We start from the raw sequence: 19,410 nt of genomic DNA, 5'->3' as shown, positions 1-19,410 counted from the left end.
AATGGTGCTATGCTGGGCAAGTTGGCATCAGAGGAAGTTGCTGTTGGACTGCCTTTCGTTCTTTCCACTTGATCTGGGGTTCTTCTAAAGGCACCATATTTAGTAACTCTCAAATGCTTTGGACTGCCTATTGTAGGTCATCCAAGTCTTAAAGGCAGAGTGAGGTGTCTGACTGCTACCTGGTAAGCCATGAACATAGCCTTGGGCTCGAGATCCTGGTCCTCAAGTGTTGTTCTCTTTTTAGTCATCTGGCACATTGGAGATGGTAATGAAATTTGTCACCAATGCCCTTCTTCAGGAGGAGGCTCCAAAGGTACTACAAATGGTTCATGTTTTCTTGGAGCGATGTTATGCTGTGGGAGCTAGTTGAAAGAGGACCATAATTTCTCAAGTGTTTTAAATAGCTCGCTTTCCAGGTTGTCATTTGCTTTGGAGGAGTTAACAATGACCTGCAGCTCCGAGTGAGGGTTTCCACATGAATCCTCTGCATTCTAGAGCTCTGTGACCAATTCAGATGAGATAGGTTAGTTCTCAGCTAAAGGTAAGGACAGCAGAAAGTTTGACTCTTCGAGCATAAAGTAGCACTTTGTGGCAAAATCTTTAGTTCTGGGACTGTTGGGATTTTGTCTCTGATGTTTCTACTTCCTTATTGTCCATATCTAGACTGTTGTAAATGCCATGGAGTCTGAAATCATCTATCTTGTCGAGAAATTATTCTTTTTGCATGACATTTGTAGGTTAAACATATATAGGAATGATTTTTTTTTTGAAAATCTATAGGTTAACTTACACTGATTCATTCTTAATTACTATTGATAGCAGAACAAAGCTTCTATGCAAGGAGTTGCTTGACGATATATGAAAATATATAGTGACCAGATAAAAGATCTTTTCTGAGTTCTGCTTTTCTAATTTTAGATCCTCGCAGAAAATATCATATGCGTTTGCTGGCATACAATTATATGGGTGAAGGCTACCAGGCAGATCAGACAGTAAGCACCCCAGGATGTGTGTGTAAGTGTGTTGATTTTTATTCTCCATTAGAATTGTATCTAGTATTAAACAGTGAGTTAGTGAACTTCATCTCCATCCCCAAATCTTTAATCCAGATAGCTAAATGTTAAATGAAGATTCTTTTCATTTGTGCTGTTTGCAAACAAAGACCTCTGGTCAAAACTAAAACAGTCAGTTATTTATTTTAGAGTCACCAGCTCCCATCAATCACTTGAGATTTAGAGGAATCTGGAACCATGATTTTGTATTATTATAATTTAAGAGTTTAATTTTGGCTGAGCCAAAAGTGAAAAATAACTTTTGTTTATGAAGGAAAATAGGTTAGACTTCCAGTTCTCAAGCTGTTGAGAAGTCTAACTTGTCACAAAATTCCAAATTCAAGTTGTCAGCAACTTGAATTACTGAGGGCACAGTAATTCAGTAAATTGTAAATTCTTTGTCACTTAAGACTTTTTTGTTTTTGCTTGTGCTTTTTATATGTCTTCAAGTTACAAGAATGCTGCTACCATTTAGGCTGGCAAAATCTTCACAATTTTCCTAAAATGTATTTACTTTCTCAAAAGCAAGTGCTAGCACGAATAAAATATTGATTTTGCTGTAGCATTGAATAACAAACCCCTATTGTTCAACATCTTTGCTTCAGTATGTCTCATGGGGGGAGAAAAGTTTAATTTTTGACCAAAGTTTATGTATTGTTCCAATTCAGATAACATTAATAATTTGAAGACTTTTCTCAGTGAATTCTTTTTGGCCATTTTGAGGGGTTTGCAATCATGTCCCTTGAGCACTGTATTTGCTTGCAGCTGTTCTCCATAGAAACATGTAGGCTTTTTTCAAATTGATAAATACTTGTGGAAAATACACTTTTTTTCCTGGCAAGTGAAAGTTTTTCCCTTTGAATGAAAAATCAAACTTCATTTCTGATTCAGTTAAATATCGCAAGTACTTAAATATGGTTTTTAAAGCCCAAATCGATGAATAAGCAATATTTTTATTTGATAGCTGTTCGGGATCGCATGGTGCCTCCTCCACCTCCACCTCATCATCTGTTTGCAAAAGCCAACAGTTCATCATCCATTTTCTTACAATGGGGAAAGCCGGCTTTTACTACTGCAGCAATGATCAACTATACTCTCCGTTGCAACCCTGTGGGACTACAGAATGCTTCCCTTGTTATGTACCTTCAGACGTAAGTGGCAACCGCTGCAAAACTAACATTACAAGATGATTTGGCTCAGTAACAGTTTAAAGTTTGGAGTTAATTGTACAGTAGAATGACAGCATCTTCCCATGTAGCAGTGTGTCTTTAAAATCAAAAAGTTCCGCTGTAAATTTTCACCAGATCAGGCAGCATTTGAGGAGAGAAATGTTTCAAATCAATTACCTGATTGAACTTCCTCAGACTCTGTTCTGATGGAAAGTCACTGACCTAAAATATCAACTGTTTGTCTTCAAAGTTGCTGCCTGACCTGGTGAATGTTTCCTTCTGTTTCTGTTTTGTAAGATTTCCAGCATCTACTGTATTTAACTTTTGAAGCAATGTGCTAGAGTTCTTTCACAGACACATCTGAGCTCTGCTGATATGATTGACTAAAAGCAGTATAATTTTAAGAGAATTGTCAATTATTGTACACCACATTTTGCATCAAAGCCTTGCATTTAATTCAGACCCCTCTCTCACTGCCTTCTAAACTGAGTGTGTTTGCAATTCTTAATATAAATTACTTGGAGTTGAGATGGAATTGTTCAAGAAAGTTGTTTAGATTTACACTGATATATATTAAATGACTGCTTTTAGGCTTTGCAAGCATATTCAATTGCTTTGCCTTGCATTTGTCGATGTCTGCCCAAGGGGATTCGCGATAGTGCTGTCCGGTGTCAATCTCCAATTGTCCAATCTAATCTCACAGTAAACAAGAATGTCAAATAACAAATTCTAGTCTCCATAGTACTACTTGTTGTCTAGCAGTTTGAAGGAGAAGATTGGATCCCTCTGGTAGATAATTGTTTACACTACATAAGTATGGAAGTTTCAACCAGCAAGTATCAATGGAGCTTTTAATTAAATAGAACTTCTGAAGTCAAGCACGATAAACCTTCAGTTCTGATTCATTTTTAAAGATATGGTTCTAAACCGGCTTTTGTTTAATAGTTCTGAACTTAATTTTTTTATTACAAATGAGAAGCTCACATTGTTAGCACTTTGTGACTGCTGTGTTGCACTCTTCCTTTGGAGAGTCAATTAGCTTTTCCTCATGCCTTTCTTATATTCTCTCTGAAGCAGTGAAGAGGGGGTCTTTTCATTGTGCTATGGTACTATTACAATATTGCCAATGCTACCAGCATGAAATGTCTTCTGAATGATTCCGATCCTGAAAGATTACTTTGCAGTTGTCAAACACTGTTAAAACTGACAAAAGTATACACAAAAGCAAAAATTGTATTTCCCTCTTTCAAGTCATCAAATTGACACCCCCAGCTGTTTAGAGGGTGGCCAATGTTGTCAAAAATTTTGTTCCTTTTTGTAGTCTGCATAAATGAAAGCTAACATCCTATTCTCATGTTCTTGATGCACTCAAGGAGACCATTGTTTTTTTTTAAATCTTTTTAATATGAGCCCCAAATTCTGGATTGGCTTAGTGGAACTTGGGAGATTATAGCAGCAGCCACAGACTGACCATAACTAGCAATTTCAAGTTTAAACCTGCAATCCTGTTTATTTGGTAGTCCCGAATAGATCTTTGTGCTTTAATGCAAAATCACCCTGTCAAGCTTCTTCCACATTGGAGTAGGATAATTTGTCATAAGTGAACCCAATCCTCTGTAACTATGGGTTACTTAATGTCAATCACTTAAGATAAATATTGTTCTGATCCAAGGATAGAATTACAGTTCTTCAAATTGCTTTATATTTAATTTCTTTGGAGAGAATTTTAACTTCCAATCTTAACCCCTAAATCCTTTTTTTTTAAATCTGTAAGAACAATGAGGTGTTAAATTTTGCCATCAACCATTTTGAATGTCATGTGAATGAGTTGTGCCTTATTTTGGTTCATGTTGAATTGACGAATGATATTTGTCCACAGTTTGTTAGATATCTCCACAACATTAGAAGTTTACAATAAATTCAAAATGCTTATGGGCTGATTTTAAGCTTGATTTGTCAAGAATTGGTTGGCATTTATAAATACGGTCAGAAAAGCCATCTAAAAATTGACGTTTCTCTATTCCAATATATTTAGAGCTGCATTTTATTTTAATTCAAATAGGTCAGAAACGCACCTGCTTGTTCATGGCTTACAACCATTCACCAAGTATGAGTTTGCTGTACGTCTTCATGCAGACCAACTCTCCAGCCCCTGGAGCCCTGTGGTTTATCAACTTACATTGCCAGAAGGTAAAGACTGTGTCAAGCTCCTTAGTCTTCCAGAACTTGAAATAACCCAATAGTACTCCACTTAAAGCAAATTGCTGCATTGCTTTTGGCGATACATAGTGCACTACAGCATTTTGATAAGTAAGTAATTGCTTGGTAGTACAGAACTTAAACATTGTTGAAAGGAGACATTAAGTCAAAGCTCAGGCAGGGGATGTTGCTTGGTTAGGATGTTGCAATAGGAATGTAGTAGAGATTAGTAGTCACCATGACCCCTTTCCCAAGGAGAGAAATGCAATGAATGTATAAATTTTGTTTTGCCTAAATAAATCCGGCTCCTATGTATTAATATAATGTTTCTAGCATGCACGAAAGTCTACTGCCTTGTCTGAGGCCCAAGACACATGACGACCTAATCAATCAGCACCCTCTTGATCTGCTGTATGAATTGGCATCTCTTTTCCAAATCTTGTTTCTTCCATCCAAATTGTGATCAGTGCTGTATGAAAAGGTTTCATTTTTGTCTCTATTTAGCAATGTTTTTCAGATTTGAGAAATGAACAAAGTATTAATTTATCATAGATACAGGAGAATATCAGGAAATTTACTGAAAATAGCAAACTTGTCACAATTTTTCAGATTCATAGACTATAACCCCATCCAAAGGAAATATTTAGCCAACTAGTCTTCACAGTTTGTGAAGTCTGTTGAAGGTCTTAAGCTGTCATTCTGATAGCTGCAATTAATACTAAAATTGTTTTTAAAAAAAAATTAGCAACCTGCCTAACTCTGTTCCCAAAAATTCTAGTTCTTGCACAAAATCTATCTGTATTGTGACCATTATTTCAAGGATTCTATAAGAAGTTCCTCAATTTAAAACCAGTTCATTAGAAGTATGTATAAACTTAAGTTTATAATATGAACTATTTCTGCCACAGCTCCAGTCAACCCACCTTCTAGTGTAAAAGTCACATTAATAGAAGAAGGAACTGCTCTTATATCGTGGAAACCCCCAGAAGATACCAACACTATCACCCGTTATACCATCCTTTACGCTTCCAGAAAGGCCTGGATTGCAGGCGAGTGGCAAATGCTTCATAGGGAAGGTGAGCTTTATCTAGCATGCATACATTTATTTTGCCTATATTCATCTAACTCTGGAAACGACTGAATCATCAGTTCCATTAACTTTAATAATTAGAACTACCTGTCTGAGAATTATTTAATAAAATACAGCTAATATGGCACTGAGAAGAAGATCTTGGTAGCTGAATCTGTGCTTTTTTGAGAGCTTCCATTCCAAGTGGACAGTGGTGACACAAGGGTACCTACTGATGAGGAAGGCCTCTAGCCATAAACTAGTTTATCCATAAGGCCCTAAAACTGTGCCTTGTTGGGCTCCTAGTACCTTTCTGGATGGACTTGTATTCCAAAATGTTGGCCTCCATGATCCAACCCATTTTCTGATCACTGAAGAAAAGCTTCCTAATATTAGACTTAAATTTTTCTTCGAGTTTGACTGTCCCCTGTCCTACTTTTTTCAAAAGTTGAAACCCAGATGGAGAAATCAAACTTATTGACTAAAAGAAAACTGTAGGAATGTGTTAGGACAGTGACCTTGGACAGGATATAGTGTACGCTCAGTGGAATGCAAAATGGCTCAGTTCCAGAGACCATAATGTTCTTGATCTATGTCATGGACTTGAATACAAGACTATATTTTATAACTAAATTGTTAATTATTGCATTAGTGTCTGCCCAAGTCAGATAATCTTGGATCTCTACTAAGACAAGAAAGTGAGGACTGCAGATGCTGGAGATCAGAGTTAAAAAGTGTGGCGGTGGTCTGACCTGCTGTGCTTTTCCAGAGCCACACTTGTCTCTTCTAAGAGGGCTATTGAGTTCAGTTACAGAACACAAATAACATTCTCCAGGACTGTTGATTGGATACGTTTCCTTGGTCAGGATGGTGCAGCACATTGGTATCAGATGTAGAAGTGTGCAAATTGATACTTTTTGAAACTGAAATTAAAATAAGTGATCTGTTAATTTTGAATCTCCATATGTCATTTGCTGTGCTATATGCTGATTCTGCGCTCACAAATTGTTGATCCATTATTGTCATTTTTGTTTTTAGGAACAATTACTATGGCTTTGCTGGAGAACCTCCTTCCAGGAAATGTCTATCTCATTCAGATATCTGCATCTAATGAAGTAGGAGAAGGACCCTTTTCAAACGCTGTAGAGCTAGCAATCCCTGTGAAGGAAACTATATACTTTAGCCAGGGGCCTAAGTGGTCTGACTCTCGCAGTAGTGGAGATGCCAAAGGTCAGTTAACAGTTTGCCAATAGGCAGGTGTGTAACTAATGTAATGGCTTAGGCCTTTCTGACAAGATTTCTCGAAAGGTTGACTCATTGGGCGTACTTGTCGGTGAAATGCTGTTAGGATGGCTACAAAGAATCTAAATCGAACAATCTATATCAGAGGTTGGACTTCATCTCACTGGAAATAACAATTATGCTTGAACTTGTTGCATGTGTAATAGCTTCAACTTTAAAGTTTGTGAGAAGATTTGTAGCTTGGAGGAAAGATCACAGAAGCGCTTCACAGGAGGCTCCCAAGCACTGAGGATGTCACCTAGACAGGGGACGAAATGTCTGCAACACAAATTCCCAGCTTAGCGAACAGAACCACAACAGCTTCAACTTTAATTTTGTGCTAACTGTGCAGAAGTAAATCTCCACCTTTTAACAACATTGGGGGAGGGAAATAAAGCAGCCTTGAAATAATCTGAAAGCAGTCTGACTGGGACATAGTGTTGGTAAAAGCTAGAGGGAAACTCTTTGTAACAAAACCTCAATGTTTCAATTCTGTGCCTCCAGTCATCTTGCCATATACCTGTACAGAAAACTATATGGTTTAACTCTGTCCAAGAATTAGTTATTATTTCTGTCTAGATATCCTACATGCTGTTGGTGACAGCACAAATCTTTTCTAAAAATGATTATTTCAATATGCAAAATGCCCTTTTCATAAAGGTCTGACATTTAATTGTTTTGTATTTGAGGCTTCTGTTCTAATATTGATGCTGATATACTCTATATAACTGTATGGTGGTAACAATGAGATCTTGTCACATCTGCATGAATGTTTTATTTTCACCACTGAAATCAGTAGTTGAATTGAGATAAATGACCACTACAACTGATGACATTTGAGGCACTTCTTAAATTGTTGTAATGTCTATTATCATTTTTTTTACTCAAGTTAACTCTGATGTATTTTACCACCTGGACCAAAAGTCAATGACTGGAATTATCGTTGGAGTTTGCATAGCCCTAACTTGTATCATCATTTGCGTACTTATCCTCCTTTATCGAAGCAAAGCCAGGTATTGTTTGAAAGCATGCTGTTTTAGGACCGTATATCAATTATTATCATTAAAAAGCAATGATTATGTTAGATTTATTGTAAAAGTATTTAATCTAATTGTGTAGGAAACCATATTGTTCAGTTAAATTTTGGCCTTGTACCACACATCATCAAATCTTGCAATTCCTTTCATTAACCATACAGCATGATGCTGTTAAGATATAATTTGTACACTAATTTTAATTTTAGTAGTTTGTAGTTGGATCACCAATCAAGCAAATACAAACTAACACTGCAATACATTGTTGGTGCACTTAATATTAATAATCCAAGTTGCACATACTAGTAGATGGCTCATAGGACTGGCCATCTACTAGTATATTAGGATTTTTCCTCTTCTACAATATCCTTAACTTGACTCATCCATTTTTCATTTGAATCAAGGATTATGTAAACCTATTATGGTCAGAATTCAATACTTATCAATAGATGTCATTATTAAATATCACACTTGAGAAGTTACATTTTCATGGAAAACTTTATTTGTCCAGGAAATCTTCTGCAATCAAGGCTGAGCAACAAGGAAATGTACAGATGGCACATGTTACAAGACCACTGGTTAATGGTACCCATCTTATTAAGAGTCAGACTGAGCAGCAAACTGTGGAAACCTTAATGCCAATGATGCCTGAAAATGTCTTTCTGGATACCAAGGTAATAAACATTATATTTACATTAATTTCTAGTTTCCCTAATTCTTGCTTTTGGTGGGGAAATGCCTTTTGCGAGCAGCTTACTCTTGAGCTGAATGAGGAAGCCCTTTTAGTGCATGTTTCTTAGGATTGAAACTGTGAGAAATCACGTGTTTCATTTCCTAAATTGTGACTGTGGTCACCCAGGTGTCTCTCACTTCCTTTCTGACCTGAGATCCATTCCTCATCCATCACTGCCATTTATAACTGCGTCATCTGATATTGTTAAGTGGATTGTTAACCCTTGTGTCGATCTTTAGCTGTTTCCTTAGTCATCAGAACTTTCTTTTTAAAAGTCTCTGAAATGGAAATTGTAGAATTCCAGTCAGGGATACTTTAGGGTTTTGATATTTTCAGGACTATTTGGTATTCAGGGACTCCTTTGCATTGCTGTTGATCACTCATTGGGTGATGCAAAATCATAGTAAACCATACCTTATGTATTTATGTTGAGAAGATGGGCACTGGATTTAAATAGAGGTAGAATTTGAAGAATCTATCAATAGCCTCAATTATTGCCACTACACACCAATGAAAATATTCACTTCTGGCATCCTACCATATTTCAGTTGGGAGTATGGTGTTGGAAAAGGGCAGCAGGTAAGGCAGCATCCAAAGAGCAGGAGAATTGACGTTTTGGGCAAAAGCCCTTCATGAGAAATGAGGCTTGTGGGCCAGGGAGTTGAGAGAGAGGGGGTGTGTGAGAGAGAGCTGGGAGTTAGGTAGCTGAGAATGCAATGGGTCGATTGGAGGTGTGGGAGAAGGTGATAAATCAGAGATGGCCTGAAGAAGGTTTAATTTCCAAAATGTTGACTTCTCCACCTCCTGATGCTGCCTGGCTTGCTGTGTTTGTCCAGTTTCCTGTTTGTCTACTTTTCGTTTATATAGTGTTGTTTATAATCTGTAACTTAAGTCTATGGAAATACTTTCAAAGTGTAGTTATTTCTACTTGTAATATAGGTTAACTTAATTCAGCCTGCACTGGAGATTGGACCTGGAACTTTCCTGGTTTGCTGTTTATGCCAGCTTCAGATCAGAAGAGGCTAGAATGAGCTCTCCTCATCTCTAATGTTTTTTAAGCCTGCCTTAGGGTAGCAGCAAGTGGACATTTTAGTAAGGACAGATCAGAAGGCTGGGAGGCAAATTATATGTAAGGAGTGGGAGTGACTTGCAGAACACAACTACAGGGAAGGAAATAGGCACATTAAATTTGGGAGATGGGAAGCAAGTTAAGAGCAAATATCTGAATTACAACCCTTAAATTCTCACCCTTGAAAATGTGTTTATCTTTTGTTTCATCATGTGTTTTTCACTTCTATAATGGTGGAATATTTTGTTATTTATTCTTTTGGTCCAATTGTGGTATTCTCTTTATACTTGTGTTAACACACCAGAAAATGAATATAAATATTGGGATATGGGCAGAAATTAAAATCAGGGAAACCTTTATCAGAATACCATCATGCTATTAAAAACGAACAGAAGTTCAGTCAGCACTAATTTCATGTTCTTCCCATCTTGTGGCTGAAACTGATGAGATTTATTATTGGTCAGATGGGTTGGAAGAGCTATCCTTTCTGGAACTTGGATCCACAGAAGTAAGTGTAACTCAAGACACTGTTTCTCTATAATAGCTATGATTGAGCAAAACGTATATCATCTGAATGTATTCTATTACATCCACAGGGTGGATCTGATATGATTATTCGCAGCTCTACATGTGTGAACAAAAAGGTGAAAAAATGGTCGTTTTTTGGGTCAACAAGGAAATCTGTGAAGGTGCACAAACAGAAGCAGGTGACGTTTGAAACCAAACTCTCTTGAAGTGACTAGCTTCCTTTTTTAAAAGCATCAATTAGGTAGACACAACAGGGAAAGGAATTGAAGGCCATGTTTATTGGGGGTAGAGATGCATGTAGAATGTTAGCAGCGGCTGGCCTGAATGGTGTGTTTCTCCATTGTACATCTTGTCTAGTAACTTGTGGTGTGGAAAACACATTCTTTTTAAATGGAAATTACTTCTCTTTACATTTCAGCTGGTGGTTCTTGCAGTTCAAACAATTGGGTTTACTGGTGCTATCTGGAACACTCTGAACTTAATGAGCTTGACAATTTACCATCATATGAAAATCAATCTGAGTTCAGTAGATTTGGCTGTGAATCAAATGCTTCACCTGGTTTAGCAAATATCCTGTATTTGTATAATCTGGGGGTGATTATTCTCAATCACCAAATGAGGTATCTGTTGAAAAAGTTATAAATAGTCCAATAATGGCTGCCTGCAGTTGAAGGTGCATCAGTCATCTTGGTGCAATATACAATTCTCACCATCTAATTGTTTTAAATTTGTTACGTGCTTTCCCTCTCTGTAAACTTGACTTTTGGCCTCCTACATTTCTTTTGAAACAATCAGTTTTCTAATGCACGTGTTCAGATTTAGATGTACATATATTGCCCCCACAACACTGTATCAACAGTCCTCGTAAAATCAGTTTATACTGCCTATCATATGAAAAGAGTTAGAAATACTTGCTCAATATAACTAGTGCAATTCTTTTACTAGCAGCCAGTAAGAAGACATGGGCAAGGCATGAGTTCTTACCAGCTGACTGGCTTGATCTGTGAAGAATCGGGTGCCTCAATACTTGTTCCACCGATATCGTTGCAAGCGGTGTTTGGCACTACAGGAGATGCGGAATATTCTCATAACAGTGACGGGAGTCATGAAACTGGAGATTCGGGCAGATACTCACATGATTCTAGGGAGGAAATGGAAATGGCTCACCTTTCTTCTGTCACATGTACTACACCTGCCTTCTTGGGACCATTTATTCAGGCAGAAACAGCCAGGGTTCCTGTCACGTCTACCTCAGAGGAAGTTCAATGCCTGTTTGGTTCTCCTTCTACCTCAGACCTGCGAGCACCACCTGAAGTACGTCAAATGCCTTCTCCAAAAACTGCTCATGAAAACGCTGACACCGAATTTCCAGTTTGAGTTACCTGATCCAGTTTGACTGTAATTTATCTGTACTATGGACAATGTGCAGTGAGCCAAAGAACATTCTGGAATGGAAATCTGGGTTTTTTTAATCACTCCTGGTTGTTACATGCTTTTGTTTTGTGAATGTTACATTTTTTGTTTTACCCACCATGAATGTCTGTATGTCAAAAATGTGAAAAGGACCGTTACATTTCTTTTGATTTTATTTTGAAAGGTATATCACTGGAGCAGAAGTAATATTTCGGGCTTTCTGCTTAAAAAATCTACCTCAATGTACCTGATGGTAAACTCCAGTATTTATCAGATATTTGATTCCATCATCTAATTGCTGATACTTCCTTTAAAAAAAAATGTCGTTTTGCTGAAAGAAATGTTTGTTGATGTTCTGCTGTGATTTGGGGGTTGTAAGGACATTGCCATGAGAGTGTTTAACTAAAGCTCTGTTTACATGAACAAGTATCATTCTAAATGAGGCCCAAATGCAGCACCTTTTTGAGCTGGAGTTGTCTTGATTCACCTGTGCTTCAATTATTTTTGTATATAAGGTAAAAGCAGGATCCAGTCATATGTTTGAATTAGAGTATTTAAGTTACAGTCCCAATTTATGAAACTTAACTGCTGTGAAAAGTGATCATATTATGTTTGTATGTAATACAGATTTACAGAGAGCTGTGAAAAATGCAAAGCATGTTTGATCAGAGGGAAGAGGATATGCATTCATTTGAATGATTTGGAACAGAAGAGATAGACATCTGTGCCATATAACATCCATGTGCTGAGTAACCTTGCCTCAGCTGTGAATTTTGAAAAGCATCTGAACTATGAAGTGATGCTGAGCAAGCAGAATGAATGAATTCTTATCAAATCTGAGTCCAAATGTTTGAGTACACCTCAGTTTCACTGTCTGCTAGGAAGTACAACAGCCAAATTGAAGCAGGCCAGGAGGATGATTACTGAGATGCTTCCTATCCCAACAAGTGGAGAGTACAATGCAGGGGAACAGCAATAGCATTTGAGTGACTCTTCTCCATGGCCCAACTGTCCTTGTTGAATTCTGATTTAATGTATTATATTCAATACTCTTGTAACTGCATGTTGTGTGTCCATTCCAGTACACACATGATGTTCATTGGGCTAGTTAATGTGTATATTCATTCACATTTATTTTCTAATCATTTATGGACACCTTTTGTGGTTTATTGTGGCATTCTTTTACATAAATTTAAAATTCTCTCCCTTTTTTCATGGTGATTCCTAAGAATGTCACCTTTTTAAGAGATTAAACTGATTTTTTTTTATATAAATGAAATTATTACTCCAAGGGAATTCAAACTGATGACTTGAAACAATCATGAAAAACTTCATTAGTAGAAAAAAAAAGCTAGAAATACTTATTGATGCTGCTAGACTAAAAGGGAGAAACGTGACGAATTCCTGCCACTAGCTAACTTTATTTATTTCTACTGATTATCTGAACTAATTAGAGCTTGAAAACAAAAAAGCAAACTTTTATCTCTCCACCCCTGTCAGTATACCATAGTTATAACATGGAGTACGTAACTCTGTTCCCCAGTTGTGTATGGATTTAGTTATTTCAATAACCTGGCAAAAGCAAACTACAGTGGTAACCATATGACACTTGATTGTTACGCAAATGTGAATTGTATTTAAGTACACAAGAAATAATCCAATAATTTGATTTAATTAAGATTTTTAATTTAAATAAGCAGAATTATCTTTTTTCCTATGATTAAGTTATTTTAGTATTGCTGCTTCATAGAACCCAAACTTAATTTTAATTTATTATCTGATCGTGTGGGACAGAGTTACTTTACAATTGTTAAATAAAATGGTAAGTTTTGATTAGTTGTCTGTGGACTGGGGTAGAGTGGTGTTCAATGACTGTGTGTGTATCCCTGTTTGCTAACAGAACTCTACAATTCCGATGAGAATGTTTTCATCTTCCAATAAAAACAACTTCAGCCTAAGGGTATTATATTAAGTAACTCGTTGAGAGTTGCAATCCAAAGACATTCATTTGGTGCCTCACTGTTTTTAGAATTGCTTGCATGAAACAGAGCTTTATTATACCAAAAAATCTTCATAGAGAATAGAAGCTGCTACTCTCATGAGCTTTACCTTGCATCTCCTGTTTGATACTACCTCTTTTAAAAACCTATTTTAGTGTTATTCTTTATATAACCTCAGGGATCAAATAATTACATTTGAATTGCCACGCTGAAACGTGTGGTGTACTGACAGGGTATCTTGATTTTTTTTTGATTTTGAAGTAGTTACTGTGTAGCTTTTAAGAGTTAGAACAGATTACTAGAAATATGTGCCAGTAAATGTTCACACCAATGTGTCGCCGATATATCAAATTTATTTTAAAACAAGCTTACCAAAGAAAATGTACAGAAACTTTGTTTCCCTCATTAATGTCTTTTTAGGCCATTTAATTACAATTAAATCTCTTGAATTTCATTGTTACTAATCAATCAAAAGTAGTGACATGTATGTGTATGAATAGAAATTGATTTTTCTAATCATGTTACACTCTTAATTGGAAAACTGATTTGAGGAAGAAACTGTATTGATGTGTAAACAGCCAAGGGCTATTATAGTTCATCCTTTACTAGAAAATATAGAATTATATTGAATGGATATCCAATACTTTTATGTCAAAAATTAGTTAAAGGCAAATTCAAATCTGAAGAGTTTTAATGTTTGAGTTTATTTCTTGTATCGGCGCATTGAAAGATCTTTAGTACTATCTACTGAGTACTACTTCTGGTTAGCTGCACTCTGCTCTTTATAGTGTAGATCAGAATTAGAGTAATAGTCAGTTTAGCACTTGTCTTTCAAATTTAGTGTCATCCTATAGTAGTAGGAATCAAGGTGGTATGCATAGGTAAATGACGTGTGTCTATATCCAAAGATTTACTTTCCTTGTTGGACCTTTTTTAATATATCTTGACAGGGCACTGTGTCTATACAGTATCTGAATTCAAGACCTAAGAACTGTGTCACTTTTCATTCAACCTACACAAGTTGATGAATGAGAAAAAGAATTTTCTTGTAGTTCCAAGTGTAATTTACAAATGTACATTGCTCCTCAATATTGCAATAAATTGTTTAATATCACTGGATACAAGATTATTCCCTCTTTCTCAATAACTGAAGCTTTATTGGATGCTTCTGGCATTGTTAATTGTTTAGCATTTTAAAAGGAAGCAAACTTTTTCTTCCCTAATTAACATAGGTTTTACTTAAAAATATTGTTTCTAAAGAAATACCAAATTTCTCTTGCGCAAACCAAAGTGAAATACTCCAGCTGTTTGTAACACTCAGCAATTTCTTGCACGATTCAGTTGAATAACAACCATCTTCTATAAAGATGACTGCTTCAGTGGCTTGTTGTCACCTTTGTAGTGGTTACTTACAGATACATATAAAATGGCAGTTCTGGAGTATGAGGGAGGTGGGGGAGAAAAGGGCCTTGTAATAGCTTTAAATAGAATCTGTTAACCAGTGTTGAGCAATAAGAAGGTTCTGTCTCTTGTTAAGTTCCACAAAAAAAGAGGAGTAAATAAACTGCTTCCTCCTTAATAAATAGTGTTAATATTTTCAGTGTCAAATACAGCTAGATCAGCTGCCCATAAAAACCAAAGATTACTTTTTATTCACCTTTGTATCAAAAGTAGGAGTTTAGCTCTTCACTCAGAAATAGATGGTCTTTTCTTTAAATGATGTTGTTTAACCATTTGTTTTATTTTAATGCAGCAAAAAAAGTCCATGTTAAACATCCTCAGTCAAAGCCAGCATCTTCTCACTATGTACAGCTGTCATTTTGAAGTACTTATACATTAAGGTTGCAGTATACAGCTTCCCTGTATCTTCATTCCAGTGAGGTGCTATGTGGTTCAATGCATGATTGGTGAAACTGTCATTCTGCTGAACACTTCAACTAAAATCTATATTTCTTGGTTTTGGTGGTGCTTTTGTAAATTTTGAAGTCAATGTTTTTTACAGAATAATATTAAAAAAGTCAAAAGCCCATTGGCCTTGTGTTCATAATGCCATTAACTGTTGAGAATTTCCAATTAATTTTCATCAGAGTATATCTAAAATGTTGGACCACTGCTCTATTCCTTATGCACCCTCAACCCACTTTTCTTTCCAGCTTTGCATTTGATCGAGCATCAAACCAAGCAGAGCCTGTTATCTTTCCACCCCATTCCTACAATCCATGGCATGACCCTAGCTATCAGTAATTTTTTTTCTAGAAAATGTTGTGCACATTTTGGTCATTAATAGGACTTGAAATTATGGTTCCAAGTTGAAAGTCTTTTTGGTCATTGTAGTTTCCATATTATGGATGGTCTTTTTAATAGAGATCAAGAAATAGCCAGTCAGTAGAAATACATTTAATGCAATACCTTTGATATGTAATGTATAGTACTTCAAGACTAGACTGCTAAGAGCCACCAGCATATTTTGTCACTTTTCAAATGTTTCCGATATTGTGTAGTTAGATACGGATTGAGACTGAGACTGAATCTCTATATAGGATATAGAGATTTTCACAAACAAAACCCTTGTTTAACTTCATCTTGTCCATAAACTTTGTTGCATTGGCCTGCATCTACAGCAACATTAAATGTTACAAAGTGCTTTTGACTGATCATATTAATTTGTATAACTACCTTTTTTAGGTTTATTAGGGTGATTTGTCTCTGATAAATCTGATGCTACTGACATCACCAACTGATTAGAAAAAGTTAGCACTAATCTTGAGATCCTATCTATTAATTCAGTAAAGGCAGAATTTGATAAATATGCTGGACTGGTGATGAGTTTTTGCTGAGTGAGATTTGAGGTGTTAATTACAGACAAAAAAAAACTACTGCCACACTTATTTGATGCTCATTAATCTGGAATTTGTTAAACTATCTGCATTTGTATTTTCATTTTGACTTGTTAAAGTTATGCGACTACTGTAATGGGTGCTTAGGTGACATGTAACTACATTCATTTGTTATGTAACTTATGTTGTAGTACTGAAGGATGTCACCTAAGGACATATTACATCGATCTGGTAGGGCGGAAAAACAAAACTCTACTGCTTTTGTATTGCTATTGTATTTTTTCTTTGTGATGAGAACAATAATATGTTAGTTTTTGTTTTGATTTAGATCATAATGTTAAGATGTGAACTAAAGGGAAGAAGTGGAAGGTACAGTCTAATGATGTATCTCAGGTGTTCTGAACCTTCTATCTTCAGTTGCCAATTGTCTTGTAAAGGCTGTGTTTGTAATCCTGCTACTGGATGGTGGACCTGGATTATATCAAATTTTATTTGTCTCAGGGGATCAGCTCCACTTTGAATCCATTGCTGTAGGAGAATGAACATTTGCCTTGATTTGTGAATGTACCTCATTTATGTCTTTAACTACTTTTCCTGAGAAACTGTGTTTTCCTATTTTATAATAGCATTACGGTGAATGCTGCCTAGAATTCAGGTGCCTGATCTGTAATTTTGCGAAGTCATGCCAAAAATATAACTAGTCTAAAAGCCAAAATGTTTTAAAACTGTTGTAAAATAGTCTGAATTTTGAACGATTGCACAGTTTAAATAAAGATTTTCCATTAAAAAAATATTGTCATGCATTTAAAGTTCTTATAAAAAAAACTTCTGCAAAACAATTCAAGTTAGTCAAACCCATTAACAGTTTCAAGTGATTATCTTCTCTGGGACCTAAATCCTGTGCACTTTTAGCATCAACTCAGTTTAAATTAAAATCTTTTCTTTGCAATGTTATCTTCATGAGATATTGGCACCAGTACTGGGGAAGGAGGAAGCTAAGGAATCTAACTTCGGCCACAGTGGATAAGTGGCCAACTATGCGAAGGTGGGTGGTCAGTGCAGGACTGAGGATATTGTACTTAAATGCATGCGATATATGCAACAGTAAATGTGCTTGAGAAAAATATTAGCCATGATTGAATGGCGGAGCAGACTTGATGGGCCAAGTGGCTTCATTTTGCTCCTGCACTTTCTGATCTTATGGCCTGAAGAACACTACTTCCATGCAAAGGTGCTGTTCCACAAGTGTCCCATCTACTTGAATTGAGTGCCTGTTGTTCATGTAGTGCCCACTGGCAGCAACACGTTCTTAGCTGATATCCACTTGAGACAGCTATCAAAAATAATTGGATAGCAAATGCGAGTGAAATTTTCTTTAACAATCTCATGGTTTATCAAGAAGGACTAAAGCCTAATTATTACATAACTAAGTGTCAATCTGACCTCAAACCTTTCCAGTTGGTATGCAAATGAACTTTTCCTTTATCTAGTTGAACACTTGGGAGAAGTTTGACCTATTTTTCTAACCAACCTGTTCAGAGATGATATTACGCACCTGGAGCCAGGTGGGACCTGAACCTGGATTGCTTGGTCCAGGGGCAGGGACACTACCATTGCACCACAAGAGGGCCCAGGGAGAGTTTATTGAAAGCCATTTTCTTTTTACAAACCATGGGGCTCTACTTTATCTTTTAATTAGCAGATTAATTTAAAAGAATCTATTCAGAGATGTTCACTTCTAGAGCAGGTGGGACTTGAACTCAGCCACCCCTGCTCCATGGGCAAGGACACTCCCACTGCAGCAGAAGAGCCCTATTGAAAGCCATTTTCAAGCAGATTTAACTGGAACAGGTTTGAGTTTAATTGGGACTACCTGAAGCAACTGTGAAAATCTATGATTTCTGTCCAGAACTGGTTTATTATTTTAAAGCGACTTTCATAGACAAAACTGAACGACAGCAAGCAGTGTGACTGCAACTGAATTTTCACCTGGTTCAAAGGGGATTCCTCGCTGAATTCAGAGCCAGGTGAAATGTACCAGATCCCTAACTTTGTGAGCAATTAGAAGAATTGCTGAATAATTGAAATGTTTCAACAATTTCCCATCTTCCTTACTAATGGCTTTCTTTCCTATCTTAATCTATCATTTTTAAAAATCCAGTTCCTAAACATCACTGATACTCTAAATACTCCAAAATATGTGTAATATTGGATATGATTAATGAACACCCCACGTGCTAAAATTGGTGGGCCCAGAGTTTGTGACCATCAGCAGTAGGATAAAAATCAAAAGAACTTCTGGAATATTGCATGTAGTTCTGGTGTCCTGTCCCTTGTAAGTACGTTCTGAAACTTGAAAGGGTTCAGAAAAGATTTGTGCGGACATTGCCAGGGCTGGAGGATTTGAGCTATAGGGAGAGGATGAATAGGCTGGGGCTCTTTTCCCTGGAGCATCAGAGGCTGAGGGGTGACTTTATAGAAGTTTATAAAAGCATAAGCATGGATAGAATAAATAGACTGCTATAACTGCAGTTGCTGTAAATCTGAAACAAAAGCAGAAATTGCCGGAAAAGCTCAGCAGGTGTGGCAGCATCTGAAGAGAAATCAGTTAATTTTTCGAGTTGAGTGACCCTCCTACGGATGAAGGATGCTAGCTATCTATTTGACTTGCACTTGCCCACAAGCTTCCTTCCAACTTTTGCAGTGGACCTTTCAATTGAATTCCAAAATGGTCTGGTGTGATCATCTAGAATATGTGAACAAAATGAGCAAGGTGAGACTTCTTAATAGGATAGAATGATCCTCATTGAGCCATGAGGATTAGAATTTAATTAAATTTCTTATCAGACAAAACAAAATCAAGAGGAGGAAACATGGGATTAAGTGAGAGATAGCTAGCCACATTTTAATCTTTTCTGAAAACTTGCTGTGTGCAAATTGCTGTTTTCGATACTAAGCTGTGACAAATCTTCAAGTGCTTAATTGGTTGTAAAGTATTTTGTGATGTCTGAGTGTCTGCAATCCTT

The 19,410-nt window shown here is 36.5% G+C and overlaps 1 protein-coding gene across 4 annotated transcripts in view; it reads left to right on the top strand.

Moving 5' to 3' along the window:
- The window catches only part of prtga (protogenin homolog a (Gallus gallus)), a 118,502-nt gene extending 101,327 nt beyond the window's left edge, over window positions 1–17,175 (top strand). For 3 of the 4 annotated variants that reach the window (XM_072564981.1, XM_072564979.1, XM_072564982.1), the window contains 9 exons: window positions 919–1,014; window positions 2,017–2,203; window positions 4,284–4,411; window positions 5,329–5,496; window positions 6,528–6,719; window positions 7,660–7,783; window positions 8,316–8,478; window positions 10,203–10,313; window positions 11,080–17,175. In XM_072564981.1, coding sequence (XP_072421082.1) covers window positions 919–1,014; window positions 2,017–2,203; window positions 4,284–4,411; window positions 5,329–5,496; window positions 6,528–6,719; window positions 7,660–7,783; window positions 8,316–8,478; window positions 10,203–10,313; window positions 11,080–11,511 — 1,601 coding nt within the window. In that variant the 3' untranslated portion in view covers window positions 11,512–17,175. The remainder of the gene's footprint in view (window positions 1–918; window positions 1,015–2,016; window positions 2,204–4,283; window positions 4,412–5,328; window positions 5,497–6,527; window positions 6,720–7,659; window positions 7,784–8,315; window positions 8,479–10,202; window positions 10,314–11,079) is intronic. The other variant, XM_072564980.1, reaches the window with a different exon arrangement.
- The last annotated feature ends 2,235 nt before the right edge of the window (window positions 17,176–19,410 follow it).

This window comes from Chiloscyllium punctatum, chromosome 48, assembly GCF_047496795.1.
Source record: "Chiloscyllium punctatum isolate Juve2018m chromosome 48, sChiPun1.3, whole genome shotgun sequence".
Taxonomy (NCBI): domain Eukaryota; kingdom Metazoa; phylum Chordata; class Chondrichthyes; order Orectolobiformes; family Hemiscylliidae; genus Chiloscyllium; species Chiloscyllium punctatum.
This window is presented reverse-complemented; position numbering and strand designations above follow the sequence as displayed.